Source organism: Suncus etruscus, chromosome 14 (assembly GCF_024139225.1).
Source record: "Suncus etruscus isolate mSunEtr1 chromosome 14, mSunEtr1.pri.cur, whole genome shotgun sequence".
Taxonomy (NCBI): Eukaryota; Metazoa; Chordata; class Mammalia; order Eulipotyphla; family Soricidae; genus Suncus; species Suncus etruscus.
The window spans coordinates 29350182-29374828 of record NC_064861.1 but is presented as its reverse complement, the minus strand read 5'-3'; the positions used below and the strand labels follow the sequence as shown (position 1 = coordinate 29374828).

Genomic DNA, 24647 nt, shown 5'->3' with positions numbered 1-24647 from the left:
GTTCTCTGAGGTTATCTTAGAATGAACCCCATTAAGGCTTGGTTGCTGTTGGTTCTCCGTGTAAGTGACGAGCTTTGTCTTTGCTCCCCTCTAATTGCTGTGCTGGTTGGGAGGTCCTTTGAGAACTCTGGGCATTGAAACATTCTGGATGGAAACTGGACTCTAGCTAATGCTCCCCCATTGACCCCTTGGGCCCACAGACTATTGAACTGTCTCTACACAACACTGGCAGGATAGTGTGTTTGCATTTTTCCAGGAGCAAAAACCCTTAGCATTTTTCAAATTTTCAAAATCTGCATGGCTTCCAATCATTTGGAGCAGCTATTTCTCCAATCCATCTCTCCCACTGCCCAGTTACCCCCCCCCCCCCATCTCCAAACCCTGGTGCTTTGCCGAGCTAGGAAACTCGTGTAACTGAAGAGTTAAAGGAGACTCCCTAATATTGAAAATACGTAAGACTCTCCTCGTCGTTTCGCAAAACCCTATCCTGTTGGCTGACTTTATCTTTTATCCACTCGTTTCTTTTTCCACCGTGTTGTCTGGAGCCGGTGTCCTGCCTGCTTTGGAAAGAAGGGCTGGGTAGCTGTGCCTCCACCGGACGTCCCAGTCAGTACCTTCTACTAAATGGTTCTCCCAGAGGTTCAGACTCGGGTCCTGGGAGGGCAAAAGGGAGAGCAGCAGATGGAAGGAACCCTGGTGCAAGGAATTTATTTCGCAGATGAAGCAGCAATTCCCCACGGGAAACAGACTTAGACCCAGTAATGGCCCTGTCGGAGATTACCCTGGGGGAAAAGGAAGCTCTTTCCTTCACTCTAACCTGGGTGGGCCCGCAACCGGCGGGAGAGGATTGCGCTCAGGTCTCCAACTGTTTTGGGAACGCGGCCCCCTTTACCCCCTTTCCACCGTGAGCCGCGCAACCAAAGATCAGAACATTCTCAACACGGGGGCTAATCAGCTTAATTGGGTTTATTGCAGAGTTGCGGCCCCTGAACGTAGGTCTCCGACCACAGGTGCAGCCTGTGATGGGACCCTCCTCCGCTACCCCGCCCTCTCCTCTCCGTGTTGCAGAGAACCTGGCTGGGGTCCTCAGCAAATAACCCGCGTCCCCTCACTTTCCCGGCGGTACGCGGGCCCTGAGAACCATCGTTCTAAAGTCTTACTGAGTTCAGGCTCGGGTCCGAGTGGTAATGTGCTCGGAGCCAAGTATGGAGGAAGCGGCAGGAGTCCGAGAAGGCGGCGCGGGGCTGGAGAGTGGGGACCGGCTGCTCGTGGCCGGTTCTGTGATCGCCCAAAGGACGCCTTCCCGAAGCGAAGCAAAGAAGTCGAGCAGCGGGGAAGGCTTCTGCGCCCGGGCGCACGTTCGCTTAGCAAGGCATCCTGGCGGACCCCGTTGTCCCTGGAAAAAAGACTCAGCTAGCTAGGGGCGTGGAATCTTGGTACTTGATGGCCACTAGAATGAAGATCCCAGGTCCCTCTCAGCGCACCCCAGACTCCCTCTATCCCCACGCTGCAGCTCGAAATCGGGAAGAGGGGGTCGGTCGGGGCCAGGGCGCGGTGTTGGCGAGGGCGCATCTCCGCCCGCCAGGTTCCCCGCGCCGCTACACCGGCCGCATCTTCCAGGGCGCGCGGGCATCGCGCAGCGAGCGGTCGTGGGGCAGCGCAGCAAAGGCCGAGTGGCGCAGCTGGCATCCGATGAAGAGGACGACGAGCGCCACGGAGAGCAACAGCAGGAAGAAGAGCAGCAGGTAGGTTGGCAGGTCGGGCTTGGTGGCCGCGCCGTCCCGCATCCCGCGCGCCGTGGCCAGTTCTAGCGGCAACGCGCCCTCTGCCTTGACCGTGGCCGCCAGGGCCAGCGCACCGCCGCCCGCTGCCTCGGGGCCGCCCGTGGCGTTGAACACGTCGCCGTACATGGCCCGCGGACCCACCGACTCTGCCGGGGCGCCTCACTTGGCCCCGCGCCGCCGCGCTCCGCCAGACGCCTCCATGGCGCGCCCTTCCCGCTCGGTTGCGCACCACTTGGCCCCCCACTCGATGCCTCGGGGCTGGCTGGGGTTGCAGGTAGCGTTCAGTTGCCTTCCCTGCGGCGGCCGAGCACTGGACGCAGAGCTGGACGGCTCTGCGCCCGCGCTTTCCAAGATGCCTCTGCCGGTCGCCTTCTCCGCCCGCGGTTCCCAATCAAAGATCCAGCTCACTGCCAAGACACCCAGCGCCCCGGAGGCTGCAGTGGCGACTGGAGAGAGGCACCCGAGGCTGGCGGCCACAGTTCCGAATCTCCACCGGCCAGTGGACGCGTCCTCCGGTGCCGCCGCGTCTCGGAGCAACCTTGCCCGGCAGGACGCCCCGCCAGTGCGCAGCGCGCCCGTCCTACTTGCTGTGGCCGCGGCGCTGTGGTCTGAGCCAGAAACCGAGCTCTTCGCTCTCGGGGGCCCCTCGGAGGGCGGGGGCGGGCCTGGGGCGGCCCCCCAGAGCTGCTGCGAGCCAATGACAGCCCGAGAACACGGAGCTGCACCCCACCCCCGCCACCCTCCCGGTCACGCAGAAGGCCAAGGGACCTAGGCCAGGAGGAAAAGCCTAGGGCGCACAGATCCAATGAACGAGGAACCACACAGTGAACAAGACCTATGCATAGAAATAACTGCACAAAACGAACAAGGGGTAGTGGAACAGATTCCAAGGATTCTAATGCACTCGCAGACATCTTCAGGCGCCTGGGGCAGAATGGTAGGCTGGGGTGAAGGTATAATGAATGGGCTATGGCCCCCAGCTGCTGAGAGACCCAGGAAAAGGCAGAGAGAAACTTTACGTATGACCAAGGAGTGCAGGCATCAAGTCCCAGCTCCTCTACAGCTGTGCCTAGAGAGAATATGGAATCCCTTCTCCAAGCCTGAACCCACCTGCTCAACCCCCCCTATAGTTCTTGGGATACAGAGAACCAGAGGAGCCTTGCTGGTGGAGACCTTGTGACAGGAGAGGCACAGGACTGAGGAGCGGTCTCCCCTTCATCAGGACTCCAGGCTCTTTACTGCGGGAAGGAACTTTGCAATCACCCTAGACTAGAAGAGACTGGGGGTGGGGTGGACTCCCTGGGCCAGGGAGTGGGCTGGGGTACAGAGGTGGGCAGGACTCAGCACTGTCCCTGTCATGCTCCTTTGGGGAGGGAGTTCTACTGCCGGTGTCCAAGAACATCAGGCCTTTGGGCCTGGCTCTTTTATGGAAAGGGCAGCCAGCTCAGGATGGCCCTCATGCTGGTGGGGGTGGAGTGGGGATGGAGAGGCAGTGTGTCAGGAGCTGCTCAGAGAGACATGGAGAGACTGGCCATTCTTCTGGCAGCCTGACCTCTTTCTGATTGCTTTTCACTCGGCCATAGGACGGAGAATAGTGGGAGACTTGGAATGGGCTACCTCCCTGAGGGAACAAGTGGCCAATGAAGAGGCTGTGTCCAGGATATGGCTTGGAGGCAGGTTGGACCAACTAGTAGAGTAGAGTAAATCCCTGGTTTCTGAGAGGGTAGCAGCTTGGTCCCTGCTGTCCCCACTTACTCTTAGCATAACCCATGAGGGGACAACACAGGACATTTTGGTAGAGTTTCAGGAAGGAACCAAATAGAATCTGGGTCCTTTGGGCTCTAAAGTGAGGGTCTGCACACAAATGCTCTGAGCACACAGGAAGAGGGTTTGGAGCAAAGCTTCTCAGAGTTTGGGGTAGCCCTTTGTAAAAGGTCCCTCACTGTACTGCCTGGTATGGCACTAGGTTTGGGTGCCACCAGTCCTTCCCCTCTGCCCCCCTTGTGCTATAGTTGTGTTGGCACTTACAGGAGTTTCACACATAAGCTTAGTCTCAGAAGGGATGTAGCTGGGGCTGCAACCTGGGTGGTCAGACCTTAGTCCTGAAACTTTTTCTTTTATATTCTTTTATTTTCTTATGTTTTATTATTTTTATAACTACTTTAATTGAATCACCATAAGATACACAGTTACAAAGTTGTTCATGATTAAGTTTTTTTTTTTTTTTGTGGTTTTTTTTGGGTCACACCCGGCAGTGCTCAGGGGTTACTCTTGGCTCCATGCTCAGAAATTGCTCCTGGCAGGCACGGGGGACCATATGGGACGCCAGGATTCGAACCGATGACCTTCTGCATGAAAGGCAAACGCCTTACCTCCATGCTATCTCTTCAGCCCCCATGATTAAGTTTTAATCATATGATGTCCAACAGTCATCCCTTCCCTAGTGTACATTGCCCACCACCAATGCCCCTAGTTTCCTTCAAGCCTTTCCCCTGCCTGCTTCTGTGGCAAACATTTTTATTTTCTCTCTGTCTCTCTCTGTCTCTCTCTCTTTCTCTCTCTCTTCCCTTTCTTCCTTTTAGACACTGTGGTTTGTGTTATTTTTAATAAAGGGGTACCGTGCATTTCACTTAATCTCCTTTTAGCACCCAGTTCTTGTTCAGAATGATTATTTCCAGCTTTCATTGTCATAGTTTTCCCTTCTCTGCCTAATTACACTCCTGCTATTTGTGGCAAGATTCCTACTATGGTCTGGTCCTCCTGGCCCTCATCTCTATTGTCTCTAGAAGTTAATTCCCTATTATTTTTATATGTCCCACAAATGTGTGATTGTACTATGTCTATTCCTCTGCTGAGTTTTTGAACTTGACCATGATTATGATCATCTCCAACAGTGAACAGAGCAGCTGTAGAATCGTTTATTCAAGATTGCAGGCTTTATTTTCAGTGCCAATGCCATCTTCAGCAAAACTTGTGAGGTAACTCTTGGTAGCACTCCATTTTCTTCAATTTGAACCCCCTCGAGTCTAAGATCACACATGTGGCTAGGATCTAGCAGCCTATCCTGCAGCTTTTAGGTATTTGAGGACCTCAGAATTTTGCTTCTACCAAGCATCTCAGTAAAGTGCATGTAAAAAAATGGCTTTGCCTTGGGACAAGTTGGGGGTGGTATCCTGCCTTTTTTGGAGGGGAATTTTTTTGGGTCTGCAAAGGGGGAGGGAAATGATCCTCCTGCAATGATGTTTTGATCCTGGAGAGAGCAGTCACATTCCCTGAGCATCCACAGCAGGAAATTAAACATGGGCACACTGAGTAAATGCAGAGATGAAGTTTACATAGCTTTTTACACAAGCCAGAGTGACCTTCCATTAAGGGAGTTTTGTGTACCAATCAGTATATTTAAATCCTGGAAAAGATTAGAAAGGGGATGTGAGGTTGGCTCTGACAGGCACGGATAACAGGCCGGGACCCCAGCGCCACCTCTTCCCCATTATGTGGTGGCTGAGTGGCCCCTACGCCTTTCCAGTCAATGGCCTATCTGCAGAGGGAGCAAGAGCTTGAGCAAAGGGGCTTCTGCCTGGCCTCTCCTGGCTCCAAAGGGCCAGTTGGCAGCGCTTTAATGGACACTTGGGAGACGTGGAGTGTTCAAGCTCAGGATTTCATAAACGACACCATGCTGAGCTGCTGGGTGAGGCTATTTCTAGTTGTTCACAGGCTCAGAGATTATTATTAAACTGCTCGGCGGTGTCAAGGGGCTGGGGTGAAGAGCAAGGGTGAAGTGCTGCAGGCAGAAGGCTCGGCAGGCTGCTCGTGGCATGCTTTGCCTGGGTTGCTCTGCTCCTGCTGTGAATGCTGCTTCTGCTCCGATCTCACAGGCTGGCCTGTAGCTGAGCTCATTTGGACAGGTCACTTTGGTAACCACTGTGACTAGAAACTGGAGATTTGTACTTGAGAATGACCATTTAAAGAATGAAACAGCAAGTAGGCTAAATGCAGGCTATGAGATGAAGAAATTTTGCAGTGAGAAGAAGCAGCCTGGGTTTGGAGATGACAGATTGGGAAGGGAGGGGTGGAGAGCAGAAGAAAAGCCACAAGGAACATTCCCAGAAGCATTCCACCCAGAAGGAACATTCCCAGAAGTGTTCCACTCACTTTTGCTCTGGGACCTGTGGGGTGAGGAGAGCCTTGTTCCCAGGGCTGGCAGGATGATGAGACAAACGTCCCGGGGCTCATTGGAACCTGGCCTTTCTCCTGAGCAGATAAGAACTGGCCAATTCCAGCTGGTGGCCACTGCTCTGCTTCCACTGTTGGAGATGGTCATAACCATGATCAAGTTCAAAAACTCAGCAGAGAAATAGACATAGTGCAATCACACTCATTTGTGGGACATATAAAAATAATATGGAATTAATATCCAAAGACAATAGAAACAAGGGCCAGGAGGACCAGTCCTTAGTAGGAAGCTTGCCACAAATAGCAGAGGAGTGCAATTAGGCAGAGAAGGGAGCACTATGACAATGAGAGTTGGAAATGATCACTCTGGACAAGAAGTGGGTGCTGAAAGGAGATTAAGTGAAATGCACTTAAATGAGAGGAGTGACTGTCTTGAGTCTGCAGTCTGTGTCTCGTGGGTTCTGATAATGGGAAGATAAAACCTAATGGGTTGGTGCCTCAACATCCTTCTCCTTGTCTCCCATCAGATGGTCAGTGGCTTCCAGTGACAGTGGAACTACAGGCCTACATGATGGGTCTCCAAAGCATGACTTTACCTTCTTTCAGCAGTGTAGCCATCAGCTAAATTGGCTGCTTACCGGGACACTTGTTTTCAGGCTTCTGGGACCCATCAAAGATGGGTTCTCCTGGCCTTATGAAGTCTCACTCCTGCAACTTGCTAGGCCCAAAGTGTTAGCAAAGCTAGGAGTCCCTGTCCATGGCCAAGAATGGGAATAGGGCTGCAGCCAGGATGGGACCAGCCTGTGCCAGATAAGCAGGGAGGATATGAAACTGCCAAGTTAGGATTCCCTGGAAGTTTGGCAGACCATCTGGCCCCTCAACCTGTACATGCAGGGCTGGAGGTGCTGGGCTAAGGAGTTAAGTTAATGTGAAGAACTATGGGGAGGGAAAGGGGATACTGAGGGGTCAGAAATCAAGCCACCAGCCTCAGAGGGGGAGCCACATTCATACATTCCTGTGAGCTCTCTGTAACTGACCCACTGGATGCTGATGGCAACCCCTTCCCAGAAGAGTCTGGGGTGTGGTGGGAAGATCAGGGCCAGGGCACTGACTTCGAGCAGTCTGCTCTTCTCTGTGTGTTTCCCATGAGATTTGTGTGCAGGCTCCACCGGAAGTGGAGAGGGCGAGTTATTCTGGAAGACGCCCTGGGATGACTTAGACATTATGCACTCACAGTGGGAAACCTAATGTTGTTTCGCCTCTCACTGTTTGGTGATGAGACATTTCAGGGTTTTTATGTCCCTCTTGTGTCCCTTCTTTTTCTTAGAGAAGTGCAGGTGAGAACTTGGTGGAGAGATCTGGAGAGCATCCCTTCACTGCCTCCGAGACCAGAGTGGGCAGGCAGGACATTCCTTGGGCCAATGGGCAGCTGCTGGGAGATGTCTGGCCTTTCTCCTGGGCTGGTAAGAAGTAGCCAATTCTAGCTTGGTGGCTGCTGGTCTGCTTTCGGGCCTCAAACTGAGGCTCCTGTGGTTGAGAATTTAAGCCTTTGTGATGTGGCCTGAGAATCAGGGAGGGCTCAGCTGGGCAACACTTTCACAGAGGGGATTTTTGTGAGCCAAACTCAGAACCACCCACATGTGAAATCCCCACGGAGCCACTTTCCCTACCCCAGTACCTGGGCTTCCGGGCTTTGTCTTGACTGGACCAGAGATGATCTCTCTCTTTGCCACTGTTCTTTTCCTGGGGGTTGCTGCTGTCTAAGGTCAGAGCCCCGCATCCCTGTCTCTACCCCCAGACAGAACCACATGCCTCTGGGGTTCCTTCTGGAGGGGACAGTCTGGGATTTGAGGGACCTTCTCTGAGAACAATGTCCCCAAACTGGTGTGAAATTTTATTCAGATTCAGAAGCAGTAAATCATATGATTAAAAAAAGTGGATCAAGATAAAAATATGAATAGACCATCCCAATTGGCATTGATGCCAACTTATGTGATCATTCCCGTGTACCAAGTGTTTGTGGTACCTCCATGTTTGGTCCCCTGGTTCCTGCACCTTCATGTTCCAAGAAGGTGGGCAGGGGTGGAAAAGAGGAGCAGTCTTGGGATCCACAATGGAGCTGCCAGGAGCGCCCTTATCAAAAGTCCTGGAAGCTCCACCATACTCCTTAAACTGCATCCTGACTGCAGCAACATAGACCATTTATTCTAGAACATTCCTGACAGGCCAGCCCCATTCTTGTTCTCATACAGAGCACTTACAGCTCAGATAAGAGCCTGTCCACTGAGGGAACTTAAAGAGTGGACAGCTGTCTTGCAATATCTTGATGATGGTGGGGAAAGCTCTCTGCTGAGCACACCCACAATTCAGTGAGTCTGCATCTTTCTAGGAGCAAACAGCCTTAGGGCTGGGTCCATCAGTGCTGTCTGCCCTTTTGAGGGCATGCTATTTGGATCAGTCTTTTGAAGGTTCAGGGGCAGACTGGCTGGAAGCTGAACCAAGCCCAGGGGACAATAGGGCTGAGTGGCAGTGTCAGGAAAGCTTCAGCTTGGGCCAGTAAAATAGTTGGTACTGGGTCCTGCAGGAGTGTGCCTGGGTCCTGCTGCCAGTGCTTCCTTCTCTCCAGACTGGTGGGGAGCTTTGGGACTGATTCCAGGGTCTGAGATGAGAGCTTAATTTTTATCCCTGCCAGAGGGTTGATCCTGCCCCCCCTAGAATGGCCTCCTCACCCTCCTGGCACACCTTGGCTGATGGAGAAAGAGCCCTGGAAATCCCTGCACAGCTGACTTCCTGGGCTTCTAGCCTCAACCTGGTTCCCTGTAAGCCCTAATACATGCCTTTATTTCCAGTCCAGGGGTGAAGAACCATCCCTGCTTCAGGAGAGAAGGAAAACCTGAGCCCATCAAATTTGGGAACATATTCCTGGTTTTCAAACATTACATTCTTTCCCCCTCTAAGCTTTAAAACAAAATGAAGAGCTTGGTTTTTCTCCCAGAACAACCTCTAGGGAAACAGGTCATTTTGGTTGTGGAGAGATTCCTGCCAACAGTCAGCAGCCCCGCTTTACACACAGCCCCTTCCTTTCTATTGAATTTATTCCCCTTTCCTTCATTGTTTTGGTGCTATAATGTCTGTATTGCATACCCTTAGTTTTGGTGTGTTTGAGGTCACACCTTTTATGTGCATTATGTGCAGAAAGCCTGGGTTTGATCCCTGACAACAAAACTTCCTCCACAGATCTAGCAGTAGCCTTGGAATACTTCTTGGCATGGGGGGAAAAAAAGGAAGAAGAGAAAAAAGAGGAAAAGGAAGAAGCGAAAGACAAAGAAAAAGGTGATTCCATTGGCAGTGCTGTCCTGGATCACACTTGTCATGTAGGGTGTTATGGTGAACTCTCAGCCTTACCACTGAGTTGACTCCAGGCCTTTGGCTCTGTTTGTTTTTGTCTTGGTTCTCCTTCCACAGATGCCACTGGAGGTGCCAGCTTGTGTGTGTGTGTGTGTGTGTGTGTGTGTGTGTGTGTACATTGTTCAGAGATCCTGGAAGAAGGGCTCATAGACAAGGGGGCAGGAACAGTGAGGAGAAAGGCCCTCTGAGCAAAGACACAGCATACTTTGGAAAAAACCCATGAGAATCTCCTTTTGGCTGTCAGTCCTGGATGGGGAGTGACAGACATGCCATGACTGATTCACGAGGAACAGTGGTTCTATGAAAGTTTAAAGTGAGAGCTGAAGGTGGCCTTTAAGTGACATTTTCAAACCCAAATTGGAGACTATGGTTAGCATTGCCATTTCATTTGGAGGCAGCAGAAATTCACCCTGCTTCCTTGGGCAGGGCTGCCAGACAGGAAGTAAGGTGGTCATCTGGAAGATTCCTATGAGGGGGGTGGCTGTGGGTCCGAATTCTCTATAGGAAGGAGCTTCTCCCATGCTGCCTCTTTCTGGACTCAGGTGCTGAGGGGTGGCTTGCTGAGCCCCTTCTTTGTGGAAGGAAGACTTTAAGGTGCCAGAGACTGAGAAATGGTGGGGAGTTCCCACATCTGAGTGGGAAGCATAAGAAGAAGTCCTAGCTTAAAGGGCATTTTCTGCTTCCATGACCACTATCCACCCTGAAGCTATGCTCTGGGGCCTGAAAGAAAGACAGTGTTCTAGCCAGAGATCAGGGGCAGCAGTTTTTTAGGGACTGGGTCTAAATAGACTTTTCTTCCTCTCTGTTCATTAATTGTCTGCAAGAATGTTTTAACATTTAGTTCCTGCCCCAACGATTTCAAGACAGCATTTGGAGCTAGGACATAAATATTTACAGGAATGTAAGACATACATGTGCACATCCATGGCATGTATGTGGACATACACTCATGTATGTGGGTGTCAAGCATTGACCCTGGCACCCCCTGCAGCTCCCACCACCAACGTCCTTCACAGATGGCAACCAGACTTCACTATGCTAACTTCCTCAGAAAAGACAATGAATTTGATGGGGTCAGGTTATTGGGGTTTCACTTTCCCAAGCCTCTTCTGGGCTGGAAAGAGAGATGAAGAGAAAGGGCTGTGGTCAGGAGCCTTTTAGGAGAAACTTAGAAAAAGGAGAAGAAAGTTGGAGGGAGGAGACTATAGACATTAGGGTCCCCTAGGGGTGGGTAGTGGTGTATTTTCATCTTGGGAGTGATGAAAGAAACAGGGTAGTTTAGAGGATTGGAGTGTTGGAGATAGTCAGTACCTTGCATAGGTGAAAGCAGAAGATTTGGTTCCTGTCCTTAGCCCCACAGGGTGTGAGGAGGTGGGTTCAGGGCTCCCTAACAGCCACCAGCACCTGGGCAAAAGGCACATCCTCCAAGGAAAATGAAGGGCCTGGAGGAACATACATAGAGTTACACAGACATACACACAACACAGACACATGGACACATAGACATAGGCTACAGAAATAGACACACAGACACACACAAGCACACGCAGAGATACACAAACATACAGACATACTGATACATAGACACACAGACACAACAGAAATATAGACATATGGACAGGCATAGGCACATATAGGCAAAACAGACACACAGAGAAATAGACACACACAGACACACAGATATACAATACAGACACAGGCACACCGGCACATACTAAGGTCCCTACCACTTCAGGACATACACACATTCAGCTTCACATACACACACTGCACAAAGAATCGACATACTCATCACACACACTTACATGCCACATACACAGCAGTTTCAGGCTGAAGTTTCTCTCCCTCAGGGAACAGGCAGGAGATGTGCTGCTTTAAATCCCAGTTTGACAGAGACTCCAGGAAGATCAAGAGTTAAGACCTAGTTTGTGACCGTCTCCATGGGCGTGATTAAGGGCAATTTGAATCTGCTGTTTTCTCTGCATGGAGATTGGAAAATTTCTCCCGCAACCCTCGTTTACTTTGGTCAGGAGGACAGAAATGTTCTATCTAAATCCAGCCTGAAACCACAGTGGAATGTGTGTTCCCTTCTCTCCCCATCTTGGGGTTCTCATGTTTAGTATCCCCCCTGTCTCACTTTTTTCAGTCTTTCCCTTCCCCATCTCCTCTCTCTCTTCCTTTGCTCTTCCTTCTCCTCCTCTGCCACCTTTTCCCCATCCCCCTCCCTTTACCGCCTCCTGTCTCCTCCTTTGCTGTATCTCCTCCCCTTCTCCTCTCCTCCCTTCCCACCTCCTCCTCTCCATCCAGGCAAACTGAATTTGTCCTGACTAACCTGCTCAGCCAACTCACAGTGTTCAAGGCTGGTCTTCACCGTTGATGTCAGCAAGTTAACACAGCACTGTAGTACTTACTCAGCGGGCTGCAGTCCCCCAATGTCGATGCTGCCGAAGATAGGCCTCTGCTGGGCCTCCCTTCAGTCCTGGGGCTGCAGACAACTAACTGTACCCTCTGACCACACCACCTCAGCAGGATCCTTGCTCCACTGGGAAGGACTTTTGTCTCTCTAGGGGCCTAGAAGCATGTTTCATGGGCACCTCATTTCTTCCTCATGAGTCTGTAACCACTTGTCTGGGCACTATGCATGCTTAGAGCCTGGGGCAGTGCCTCTTAATGCCAGTTCCCGGAGGGAGGGGAGGGGAGGGGAGGGGAAAGGGGAGGGGAGAGGGGAGGGGAGGGGAGGGGAGTGGAGGGGAAGGGAAAGGGGAGGGGAGGGGAGGAGAGGGGAGGGGAGGGGAGAGGGGAGGGGAGGGGAGGGGAGAGGGGAGGAGAGGGGAGGGGAAGGGAGAGGGAGGGGAGGGGAGGGGAGGGGAGGGGAGAGGAGGGGAGAGGGAGGGGAGGAGAGGGGAGGGGAGGGGAGGGAGGAGAGGGGAGGGGAGGGGAGGAGAGGGGAGGGGAGGAGGGGAGGGGAGGGGAGGGGAGGGGAGAGGAGGGAGGGGGAGAGGGAGGGGAGGGGAGAGGGAGGGGAGGGGAGAGGAAGAGGAAGAGAGAGTCTTCGAGGCAGATTCTCTATGACTCTGCAGACCTTAGCTGTACCTCATGCAGAAGTGCTGTCTGTGGTTTCTCTGTGTGGGGTGGGCTGACAGTAAAGTGCACCTCAAGCTCTAGGCCTTGAAGACATAATCCTGTGTTTCTTTATGCTTTGCCCTGATGGTTTGCCCCCTCTCTCTGCTGCTAGGGGGACTCCATGGGAGGGAGTTCCACTGTCCTCGTGGTGAGGGCTTCCTTACAATCCACCCTTGCTTCCACAGCCCCCTGCTCCTCTCTGAGTTTGTGTGGAGCCCCAGTGAGTGAGGGGATCAGCAGTGTCCAGCAGTCTGTGCCCTGCCTGTGCCCTGTCCTTCCCTCTGTCCTTCCTGTTTTGTTTCCTTTTCTAGAAGAGCCCATGTACTCTCCTCTCCTCCTGCCTACCTCCTGCTCATTCCAGCCCCAGCTCTCTGGGAAAGAAGATCCCTGCAAGGCTTAGTAGATTCAGGAAAGGGCATTTCCTTGGAAGACTAGGAAACAAATGAGGCAAATTCTGTTCCGAAATGTCCTTCCCTGCATGGGGCTGCAGTCCATAACCTGTAAATAATCTGGTGCCCAAGCACTGCTGGACTCAGCTGTCCCAGCATGCAGCTCACATGGCCCAGCCCCATGTCCCCCCCCCCCCCCCCAGCAGTGCATATGTATTCTCTGTCCATGCCTTCAGTGACAGATAAGGGGCATCTGTGTGCCTGTGTCTCCTGGAGCAAGAAACCAGCCCATGGCTCTAGATGGAAATTGAGTTTTGGCCAGGATCTGGGTCCCAATGCTGTTAGTTTTCTCCTGGTACAGAGGGCTCCAGGGGCTGGCTGAATGTCATTCATTCCTGCTACTGATGGAGGCCTCGGTGGCCAGGAAGCTTGAGGCTCTGTTCTGTTCCATGGGGAGTGAGCCTGTCACCGCCTCTCCTCCTTCACCACCACCCGAGACTCCCTTGAGTCAACATTGGCAGTGTTACTGCTGGGTTCAGGCTCCCCTCATGCATGTGGGTGCATCCTAGCCTGGGGGGAAGCTGATCCCTGTCAGTCAAGACCCCCCTCCCCACATCAGCAACACTCAGTGCTTCTGGATTCTCAGGGCCTCACTCAGAAGCAGCTTTGAACCGCTGCCTTAACCTGCCTCTGCATTGCACCCTGTCCTCTAGCGGGGTCCCCACTATTTTGTGCCCACACAGTTGCCAGGTGGCAGACCTCAGAACCACTGCCCACTGGAGGAGTGCCCAGAGTTGGTTCAGAGTGGCACAGCCAGTGATGGCACTGCCATCACTATGGTGACAATAGTGGCTTCATTAACCCACTCTGCTGGTCCAGCTTGCTCTAGTTTCATGACCCCAGTGTCCAAGTGGAGGAAGATGAAGCTGGAGGTGAGGGGCCAGTTCTGCTCTCCCCTTCTCAGGGCCCGCAGGCTCCCAAACCCTTATTCCTCACTGGGGGAGAATTTCTGGTCATTGTTTCTCTCACACTGTCCTTTCAGTTGTCTCCCTGCACATGTGAGAGCCTGGGGAGAAGCCAGGTATCCTCAGCCCTGTGCTAGCAGAGGCGGTGCATTCTAGTATGTCTCCCCTATATACCCGAGGAGAGGAGTTGGGATAAATAGGGGAGGGACTCACCTGCTCTCAGATACACAGGGTGTGTGTGGTGACGGTTCAGTCCCTGATAGCTGGGGACCACCTCTGTGCCCATAGCAGAATACTTGAGCACTCAAGGGCAGGAGAGAGGACTACGGATTTGGGGTGGGTCTCAGGGTTTTCATGGGTGTGGGGGAGGATCCACTGTTTTCTCAGGTGTGAGAAGCATAGGGACAGCTTGGGGACTAATTGGGGTTTTTTTGCCCAGAATGTGTCACCAGGACGAGCTGAGTTCCAGAACAAGCCTTCAGAAGGTGACATGTTTGCTGGGGAATTTGCTGCTTGACGTCTGCCCCCACTGCTAGCATGTGCTTGTGTGTTTGTGTGTGTGTGTGTGAGTGTGTGTCAGTGTCAGTGTCAGTGGCTCCTCCAATTGCAGAGCTCTAGGCCCCCTGTTGGAGCTCCTGGACCAGCAGCAGGGCAGTGGGGGGGGGGGGGCTCAGAGGGTGCAAGGCTGGAGGAGGATGGGGGACCTTCTCTCCTCCACTCACACTTAGTCCTCATTCAGTTCTCACTGTTCTATTTTGTGTTCTAAGAACTGCCTCACAGGTGTCTCCCTCACCCTGAGCCCAGGAGCTGGGTAGAGGGAGGCAGTTAGGCCTGAGAGGTCACAAAGTCCTTTGTGGGGTCTCCAGCTCTCCTCAGTGGCTCCATGGTGTAGCACCAAAGAGGAGTGCCCTGTCCCCCACAAATGTGTCTTGCCTCCCTTAGTCAACCATTTGCTAGGCCTAATGGGTGTATATGTGTGTTTGGGGGGGGTGAGCTTTCCTGTTTCATAAATGTGTCACTAACTCTTGTTCTTCTCTTCCTTTGGAGAAAAATTCAGGCTTGGGTTGACAGTGAAAGGGAACCCACACCCCAGTGATTTAAAATTGGGCTCATTGCTGCCTCTGGTTGAAGTCAGGTTGGGAAATAATATCCTGCCCATCACCAGAGTTCATTAGCATTCTGCACTGGATCAAGCTCTTATGAGGAATCTTTCAGAAATGTTGGCAGTGGATGCTGTGGCTCCTTCACAAGGTGCCTTGCCATCTTGTTCAGAGTTGGGGCTTGAGGAAACTGGAGCAATCACACAGCGGGGATGGTTTTTGCCTTTCACGTGGCCAACCCAGATTTAATCCCTGGCATCCCATATGGTTCCTCGAGTCTACCAGGTATAATTCCTGAGTGCAGTCAGGAATAATTCCTGAACACTAACAGGTGTGACTTCAAACAAGCACAACAGAGTCAGGGCTGGGGAAGAGCTCCAATGGATGCGTTTTCTCAGCTCAGCATGGCAAGAGCCTGAGCATATGGGTGCCCAACCTTTTCCTGCACAGCTGCAGAAACATGTACAGTGGGGTGGAGTGGGAACTGGCAGGCTCTTTGAAATTCACCCTGGTGCCCTCCTGGGTGGGACTGCCCTGACGTTGAGCTGATGTCTCTGAAGCTCTCTGCACTTGCAGATTGTCCCCCATCACCAATCCCAGACACATTCCTCATGCTGTCTGGATCCTGGGTGGTGCTACAAGAAGGCCTATGGCTGGAGCCACTTCTCAGCACCTACACTGCACAGCAGGGACACCTGGGGCTCCAGTTGTGTGCACTATGCTCTTTGCAGAACTGGAGAGAGGTGGCCTCTGGTTGGCTGGATACCCTTTGATATACTCTGGCCATGTCTGTGCTGGCTCTGGGCAAAACAATATGCTCCCATTTCTCACCACCCGTGTTCATGCCAGCTTCACTTGTTTATCACTCTCATTCGATATGCTTTGTTCTTAGAATAAGTGTTCCTGAAGACAGTGGGAAAGCTCCCTTCACTCCTCCCACTCCTCCTCTTTCTCTTCTCCTATCTAGTCTCCTTTTTACTTCCATGCCCCCCCATTTTCTTCCCTCTTCCCCTCTCCTTCACCTCTCCTGGTCCTTTCTCCTCTGTCTTTTATTGAGCCCCCACCTGCTGTGTAACCCCCATCCACCCTGCCCCTCACACGATCTCTACCAAGCATCTGAATTTTGGATGGACTCTGATCATCCTCTCTCAGAGTGCTGAGAGTGGTCAGTGCACAGCACAGTTCCTGATGGGTGTTCAGTGCATCTGGCCAGTAACATTCGCGTTCATTTTCCTGTCAGTGTGGGCTCTTCAATCATTCTACACAGCATCTTCCAGAACCTCTCAGAAGGGGCCTTGGTCAGGGATGGGGCGCCCTCTGGTGGTGTCTCTCTGAGCTCACACCCAGGCACCTCAGATTTGGGGCTCAGAACCCCACCAGACTTACTCCAGGGACAGCAGGGAAAGGTGGGTTGGAAGCGGATCCCCTTTACTTCCTGTGACCTTTGCCTCCTTTTCAACGTTTAGCAGGATTAGGTCACTAGATGTGGGCACAGGAGCAGAACTGGGAGGCAGGGTCAGCTGCATGATTTTCCAAGGACTTTGCAGCACGCCCATCCCATTCCCTTCCTGGAAAAGCTGGTCCTGAGCTCCGGAGAACCCCTGTGAGAGGCACAAGATGGTCCAGTGCCGTCGGTCCACAGAGACTCCTGGGCTACTATGAGGTCATTTTATTTCTTTTCATTTCCGGTAAAAATAGTAAATACAAGATAATCTTATTAAAGGTAAAAATACATCATTTGGATTTGTGTTTGTTTTCTAAACAGTGCTACCTACAGTACAATTTTTGATTTAGGAATTTTAAACTCTTGTTTTTGAGATAAACAAATAGAACTAGTTTGCTATTAGGCTATCTGTGTTCTCAGCTGGCACTTAGAATAGATCATAGGTCCCCTCCTGGTTCTGTTTGGATGAGGGGTGCGGGTGGGGTGGGGAAGGGGCATGGGCTGAGGTGGTCTGTCTGCCCAGGACGGGCACCAGGGCCCTGTGCTGAGGAGGGCACGTGTGACATCAAGGATGGCCTTTTCCTGAAGTGACGCCGGGGGCAGGGGTCACTGCGGCTGGACCAGAGATTGGCCAGACACATCATGGGGAGATTCCTCCCCTCTCTTGGGTGTGTTTCCTACCCAGAGCCCAGGTCCTAATAGTTCTGGTCGTAGATGCCATGGAGGGCATTGTGGTCAGCGGGGCCACTCCAGGATCTGCCGTGGGGGTCCCTCTGGGAACTGAGCCTCCCCACCAGAGCATGCACCAGCTGGGGTGCTGGTAGAGGTCATAACCCTGGAGGGCTCTCAGATGTCCTTGCCCTTGTTCACTCGCAGGTGCTCTTTGTTCAGGCTTTTCCCGAATTTCTCGCTCAGTTGCTGGATCAGGTCGGCCAGCTCGCCAGTGGCCTGTGACTTCTCCTCCAGGAGCTCGTAGCGCAGGCTGGAGATGTCCTGCTTGATTTCTTTCAGCTCCCCTGCAAGGACACAGAAGATGATTGTGAAAAACCTGTGGCCTGGTGCAGAATTCCATAAGTTTAGGTGGAGGGAACAGTCCCCAGGAAGGGAACCTATTTTGAAGAGCGGAGAGGAAGACAGGAGAGGGGGAAATGAGAGGAAGTGACACATGGAGAAGTGGAGTGGTTTGTGGCCCTGTAGTGGGCCTGAAATGAGGGAACACCCAGAGCTCCCATTCTGGGACCCTAGAAAGGCAGCTACCATGTATAACAGCCCCATCCAGTTCTGCTGATTCAGACTGTATCTGGAGGAATGGGGGGGGGGGGGGGTAACAAACCCAGCACCCAATCCCAAGACAGGAAGTGCCCAGAGTAGGGCTGTTGCTGTGTGTGTGTGTGTGTGTGTGTGTGTGTGTGTGTGTGTGTGTGTGTGTGTGTGTGTGTATGTGTGTGTGTGTGAGGGGGACAGTTTCAGCAGCTGCAGGGTCCAAGTCCGGTCACTCACCTTCATTGACTTCATCATTCTCTCGGTCCACCTGGGCCTTCAGCACGTATCTTTTTATGAGGCGCTTCATGATTTTCTGAAGGGGGTACACAGCAATCATCAGAGGCTGCCTGCCGGATGAACTAATGGCTCAGACCTCCCACCTTCACAAGACAGGGGTTCAGCTTGGTGGGGGCCCTAGACCAGACCCTTGCTGTAACTTGGTGCCCCAGAATTCGATGCCCCTTCACCTTAATATGGGAAAAATGGATGAGAACAAAACCTCATGCTTCAAAACCAGAAAAACCAGAGAGACCTGGGTCTGTAAGCAAGCAGGAAATAATCCATACACACTAAAGGGGGTGAAATGAGTTCAGGAACTCCAACATGCAAGACTTCCACTTCTAAGAAGCAGATAGCTCAGTGAGAAGAGCTGGAATTGCAAAAGAGTGTTTTCCTGAGATCTGGGATTTTAATTAGGAAGACTCAGACCACACCCTGGGAGTGGAGAACAAGCAGTCTAAACACCAATCCAAGGTACTACATTCAAAGATGTTTAGGACCAAGTGCTTTTCGATTTTTTTGTTTGATTTTTTTAAAAATTATTTTAGTATTGTTTTTATGTTTCTTCCTTTTTTTCCTTTCTTCTCTTAAACTGATATTTATAGCCTCTAGAAGGTCTCCTCCCATTTTTTGCTTGTTTGGTTTTTGCCCCATTTTAGTTTATTCTTTTTTCTTTCCTTAAAAGAGAACCATATAATTTGAACCATCTTGTTCCACCTCACAAATTGAGGGGAAATAATGGAGGGTACCAAGACCAGATAGTCGTATGAACGTTAAGTAGAAATAAAAAAAAAGATCAGACTTAAACACCAAATCCAAAGTCAATGACAACAGAATCGACACCCAATCTACAACATGCTAGACACAGAGGGGACCACTTATACTAGCAACCTGGGGGTAAAAGAGGGGGATATGGGATGCAAGCTGGAAATGGGGGTGGAGGGAGGACAATATTGATTGTGGAAATGCCCCTGATTCAATGTCACTATGTACCTAAAAATTACTGTGAAAGATTTGTAATCCACTTTGTCAAAATAAAAAAAAAAGATGTCTAGGATTAATGAATAACAAGGTGTACACTGAGTTGGATGGCACCAAGTTAATTCAACACTGAATGCTCAGCTCAGGGGAGCCAGAATCTTCCAGAGACCCCTGTGCACTTCTCCTGCCTTCCCCCTCACTTCCCCTCCCTTCCTCCATGGCCTCAGAGAGCTTTGTCCTCTTTTGAAGCCTTTCCTTTTACCTCTTTTCAACAAGGTCCAGAGGTCACATGGCTTCCCAAATCTATTCTCAAGGTGCTGCACCCACTGAGTGTTGCCAGACTTGGAAAACTCCCACCCCAGGCAGTAATACAAGCAGGCATGGCTGAAATCCTTGGAAATCCCACATGCCTGATGTTGGCTGCCTGCTCTGGGGAAGGGCTTGGCCAGCATGTGCTTGTTATGCAGGGACTGGATGCCTTAAGCAAATGAGGCATGAATAAACACCGAAGAGACACCAAGAATAGCACCAGGCGTAAGGAATACTGCGGGAGGTGAACTTTGGGTGTTGCTAGCTTGTCGGTCCAGGGATCCTGCAAAATCACAGGATTTAAAAATATTCTGGCAGCTGGGGCTGTTGAATAGCTGAGTAGCTTGGTGAGGGCAGAGGTGTTTGGGGGGAGAACCCTGCTCTCTGGTTTTCATACCTGCTCTTACCTGAGTAGGAGAGCAAGACTAGACTGCAAGAACCACCCGGTTCTCTCATCAGTTTTGTAGTGGAATGCCAAGGGGCTGCTGTTGAGTTCTCTGAGGGAAAGACTTATTGCAGGTCCCAGAAAAGCAAGCCCTGCAAGCCCAAAGATTTGAAGCCTCTCTCTAGTGGCCTTTTCCAGGATGAAGAACTGGTGGAAGCAACCCTGGCTTCACTGCTCCAGGACTTGGAACAAGGACTTGGTCAAATGTGAGTGGCTCCCTCTGGTTGCTGTCCTACTGCATGTTCTCCCCAGCCTTCAACCTGTGGACCTGATACCCTCCCAGCATTGTACCATGAATCATGCTAAGTCTAGGCTGGACAGTGATTGGCCAACGGCTTCAAAGCTGCCCTTTCAGTGAGGCTGGAGCAGTGCAGAATTTCTCCCAAGTGCTGTGAGCCGAAGAGGCAACCTCTTGGTTATACGAGTGCAGATCCCCCCTGACTTAACTAGGAAAGTACTGTCCAGTTGATATATCACTGACACCCTGACTTATCAGATGGACCCAGCTCTACTATATTGAGACTAAACTGCTGTATTTGCATTCATCCCTCCCAAGTGTTCAGGGTAAGACGGTGACCCCCAGCTGCTGGGTGTGACTCCCTTAGTGGGTTATATAACTGAATGGAGAGGTTGTATAAAGTTTGGTAGCAGGGAAATTACTGAACACGTACTGGCCAAAAATGAAGTCAAAATCATTGTGTCCTGAATCTGAGGTGTCTCTGGTAGTGGGTCAGCGTGGCATTTCTCAGTGAAAAGGGACTGGTGGATGGAAGAAGTGGAAGAAGTCTGGGTTTGGGGTTTGAGTATCCCCTTCATGATTATCTGGCCAGCATCCCTGGCCTGTCACACAGCTCTGACTTCAAATTGGAATGTTTTGGAGAAACACCCCAAACATTTGGACTGTTTTTACAGAGTGCACTGTCCCACAAGTGTGGGTAGAAACTGTGTTCCATTGACCCTCATGCTCTGCTGTCCTTGAGACTCCACAAGGCACTTTTTCACTTTGGAAATGGGAAAAGCAGAGCCAAGCAGAGCAGGTATGTGACCTGAGCCATTCTCATGGCAGGGTGTGGGGAAGGAGGTAAAAGTCAACTATGCTGAAAGGCCCAGCGTCTCATCAGCTTCCTGAACCAAAGAGTTCTTGGTAGGCTTAAGTCAATATGAGCTGAGGGGATTCAGTAAGGCTGGTTGTCTTACTAGCATGAGTGAAGGCTTCTGCAGTTACAGAGCCATTTCATTTGAGATGGCAAATTATCCCCAGAGATTGGCAGTGAAGATGAAATGGGGGTCAAAGGTCAACATTAGCCCAGGGGACTGGACTTTTCCTGGAACTTAATAACAAAGAGAGTTTGTCCTCAGTTTCTCCTTCTCCCCAGAAAACTAGCCTTTCCTTCCTTTGTTAGGTTTGCAGATAAGCCTGGGTCTCAGGGGACCAGCCCCTGATGGGATCTTGTCATTTTGGTACTCACCAGGCTAGAGCCTGCACTTTGTGAAAAATGTCCTAATGTCCTTCCCTGCCCTCTTTCCCTCAAAACTCTCTCTTGCGACCCTGCAGATGGGATACTGCCTTTGAGGACATGAGCCTGCCATCTTCTAACCTGCCTACTTGTGGCCAGTAAAACCCTTTCTCGACCAGGCACTGACCATGGGCACTGTAGCCTCTCAGCAGGTGCTTGAAGCCCCATTTCCTGTGAAGGTACTGGTGGATTTTCATTGTTCCCATTGGGCTCTGTGTGCCAGACATGTTTCCCTGCAACACAACTCTGTGATTGGAGCTGAAAACACTCCATGGTTTATTCTCATTGTTGCTACAAAACAAGTCACCCTGCATTTGAGCACATGCAGACCCTTCACTCATAGGCCTCCGTCTCCTATGAGTGCAGTTTTCAGGGAGGAAAAAGATCATGAAAAAGCCTTGAAGCAACAGAGGCGTTGGAGCACTTCCTGCAGCCACCTAGATGAATGAGCCTCACTGAGTGCTTCCCAAAGGTGGGGATGCTGAGGCTCTGGGGGAGGTGGCATACAGCAGGGGTATGGAGGGACCCAGGTGAGTATCAAAACCCAGGTGGGAAAACTCAAAGCTGTGGCTTGGAAAACCCGAAGCATTATGGTGAACAGTTAAATGCAAAATGTCTTTGGGGATAAAGTACAGGAAATTGGCTCCCTTTGGTCAAAGGAAATGGGTTCACTTCCAGGTACCAAGGTGACCTTAAAAACACCAAGTTATTCCTGCAGGAGGAAGACTCAAGGAAGCCTTGACCAAGGGTCAAGGGCCAAGCTTTGCTCCACTATCGTGGACTCCAGAGAAGAGGCCAGTGGGTCTTCCGTGTCACAGCTGCAGTACTGTGTCCCACTCCTGAGCTCTCCTGTGCTAGGCCTGAGGAAGAGAATGACCTTGCAGAGAGTCTGAGCACAGGTTCATACATCTTGTTTCTGTCATGGATTTGGACCTTTGGTCTCGTGTCCAAAGACCCCATAGTTGAAGAACCCACACAAAGAGAAGAACTGATCTTGTTAAAAACAATTTTAGCCACCAGGAGCCTTAAGAAAACAGAACTGGATCATCTGGTTTTTGACAAAAGCTGTCCCCTGTTCCTTAGAGCTTAGAGCCCCCTCATTTATGATTGAGCTTTGAGTCCTAATGCAGGAATCCAGAAGCAGGATGTTGAAGAGGATGCACAGAGGAGAACCAGGAACAGGGTCACCAATTGCTGGGTGTGCTCTAGGCATGAAGTGGTGAAAGGGAGGGTGCTCCTCTGGACTCTTAGTTTGACCTTATGTGTGTGCCTTCCCATGGCCTCCCCTCACTCTGCTCAAGAGAGCATCAGCCCTGGACAGATGTGGGTCTGCACCCAGTGTCCTACACTGTTACTTTTATTTCAATTCGGTTTTCAAGAATCAAACCAAGACTTGACACAAACAGAAGAAGAGCTCAGCTCCTGAGCCATGTCCCTGCCCCTGTGTGTCACCCAAAGCTGAGGCCATGGCTCTGGATTGTGCCTTGATGTCACCTGCCAGGCCTGAGCTAATCCATGGGTGCTTGCAAAGGCTTTTCTGCTCCTGCCTGCTGCCCACTGGGTGCCAACAAATGCCTGCTGCTCTGCTTTCCCTTTCTTCTTTGTGGTGACAACTGATTGAATAAGTAGCCCCAGGCTTTGCTTGGTGGATTCAGAGAAAAGGCTGCTGGTGGTTTTTCCAAGGTTCCCAGTAGCCTGAAGCTGAACAGTCCCTGTAGGAAGCTCTGGGGCAGATTCTCACAAGGGACCATGGGAGACAGAAGCAAATGCTGGGCGAAGCCATTTAAGAGTTTCCTTTTCACTTTGGGCACCATATAGCCATTCAACCTTTATCATAGCTACTGCATCCTCTCAGTTTGAGAACTGGTCCAAACTCATTTTCTAGTGCCCTAGATGACCTTACACTGCTCTCTATGGAGGCAAGAAATAAAAGGCCCCTGACCATGGGCTTTGTCTTAGACAAGGACTGCAGAGCACACTAGGCTGATAGTGAGTGATATGTGTGTATGTCCCAATTTTACCCACAATTAACAGAAGATTTTTTTCATAGCCAATTTGAGCAGTTTCTTTTTATCAAAGTCTTAAGTCCTCTGAAGGATGAGCATTTCTTAATCACATGCTTCTACATCCTACTGACAGCAGCCAGGCAGCTGCTTCTGGGAGTTAGAAGGCCTGGAGAAGGCTGAGTCCAGCGACTCCATTGGAGTGTGGCAGGAGGCACAAGGCCCAGGCCAAAAGGGAACTATCTCTGACAGCTTCTGATCTGCATTGGATCAAAAATAATGATGTAAAAAACGGCCAATCTTCTAGAAGTAGAGGCGAAGAACAGCTTGTGCATTTGTCCTCATGACCTCTAGCTGTCTCCAATGATGGTTTCACCAGCTGATCAAACAGATTTTGTGCTCCCTTTAGAAAGACACTCCCAGACTTCAGAACCAGTACAGCAAAGGCCTTTTAATGTTAAGATCCTCTAACTTTGCCTAGATTGGTGCCAACAGCTGCTAGAGGCTTAGGGTTGAGCTCTGGGGGCCATGCCCAGATCCCATCCTTGACCCAAAGCCATCTTCATGCAGTGACTCTATGGTTCTGTATCCAGAACTTGGGAAGAAATCTGCCAGCGTTTGCAATCATCTAGTCATACCCTTGGCTAGCCTTGTCTTTGCACATGGATAAGGATCAATGTCTCCTCTTGGGGGCCCTCTGCATCCATGTCAGCCACCCTCCCCCAGCGTCCTTTCAGCAGCTAGAGTGGCACGTAAATCCAATCATAGCTCTTCTCCCATCTCCTGTCTGCATAAAGTATTTGGGCTAGAATGAGACTTTTCTGCCTCTTCTGCCAGACTTCACTGGCTGCCCCTCTCTCCTGCAGCAAGGGGCTTCCCTCTTGCTTTAGAGGATAATCTCCTAGAAGACTCTGGTGGCTGCTGTCTTATCCCTTATTCACAGGTCTAGCTTGTGGCCTCCCAGTGAAGAAGTCCCTGCCCCTGAGCAGCATTTTTCAGCGGGTCTCTGTCCTTGTGGCCTCTCATTTGCCTATCCACACAGACATCAGCTGGAGGTCACATTTGTGCCTTTACCTGTCCACTATCTTCCTCACTGTCTTTCTAGAGAGCCATGTCTTTACCCTTAGTCTTGCAGCAAAGGGCTGGATAACTGCAAGGAGGTGGGAGACATAGCTGCCTGTGCTTTGTTTTCTGTGTGTGTTTGTGTGTATGCAGTAAACAGCGCTCTTGGCAGCAGTGTTTGAGTGCACTGGGTGTAGAGGATAGAACTCAGGGCCTTGTTCTTCCCTGCAAGTGCTCTCTGCCATGGGGGAACTGCTTTCTGGGCTCCGATCTGCTTTAACAGGGCAGGTTACGCCTATCTGTGTGATCGTATCATCCAAACTCTGTGCTCCCTCATCCCTTTCTGGTCACTAGAAGGGCTCTCCATCGTAACAGGTGTGGTCTAGTGATGGGTCATCACTC

At 51.2% G+C, this 24647-nt stretch overlaps 2 protein-coding genes across 2 annotated transcripts in view; both read right to left on the bottom strand.

Annotated features, from left to right (window-relative positions):
• Nucleotides 1-1570: 1570 nt before the first annotated feature.
• Nucleotides 1571-1911, bottom strand: SMIM32 (small integral membrane protein 32). Its single transcript, XM_049786810.1, has one exon. The coding sequence runs from the start codon at nt 1908-1910 to the stop codon at nt 1599-1601; it is 312 nt and encodes a 103-aa protein (XP_049642767.1). The 5' UTR covers nt 1911; the 3' UTR covers nt 1571-1598.
• A 14808-nt stretch (nt 1912-16719) lies between these two features.
• Nucleotides 16720-24647, bottom strand: part of TRPC7 (transient receptor potential cation channel subfamily C member 7) — a 165091-nt gene continuing 157163 nt past the window's right edge. Inside the window, exons 11-15 of the mRNA XM_049787363.1 lie at nt 23314-23443; nt 21270-21534; nt 19316-19501; nt 17887-17962; nt 16720-17402 (exon numbers count right to left, since the gene is read on the bottom strand). Of these exons, the coding sequence (XP_049643320.1) occupies nt 17233-17402; nt 17887-17962; nt 19316-19501; nt 21270-21534; nt 23314-23443 (827 nt within the window). The 3' untranslated portion in view covers nt 16720-17232. The remainder of the gene's footprint in view (nt 17403-17886; nt 17963-19315; nt 19502-21269; nt 21535-23313; nt 23444-24647) is intronic.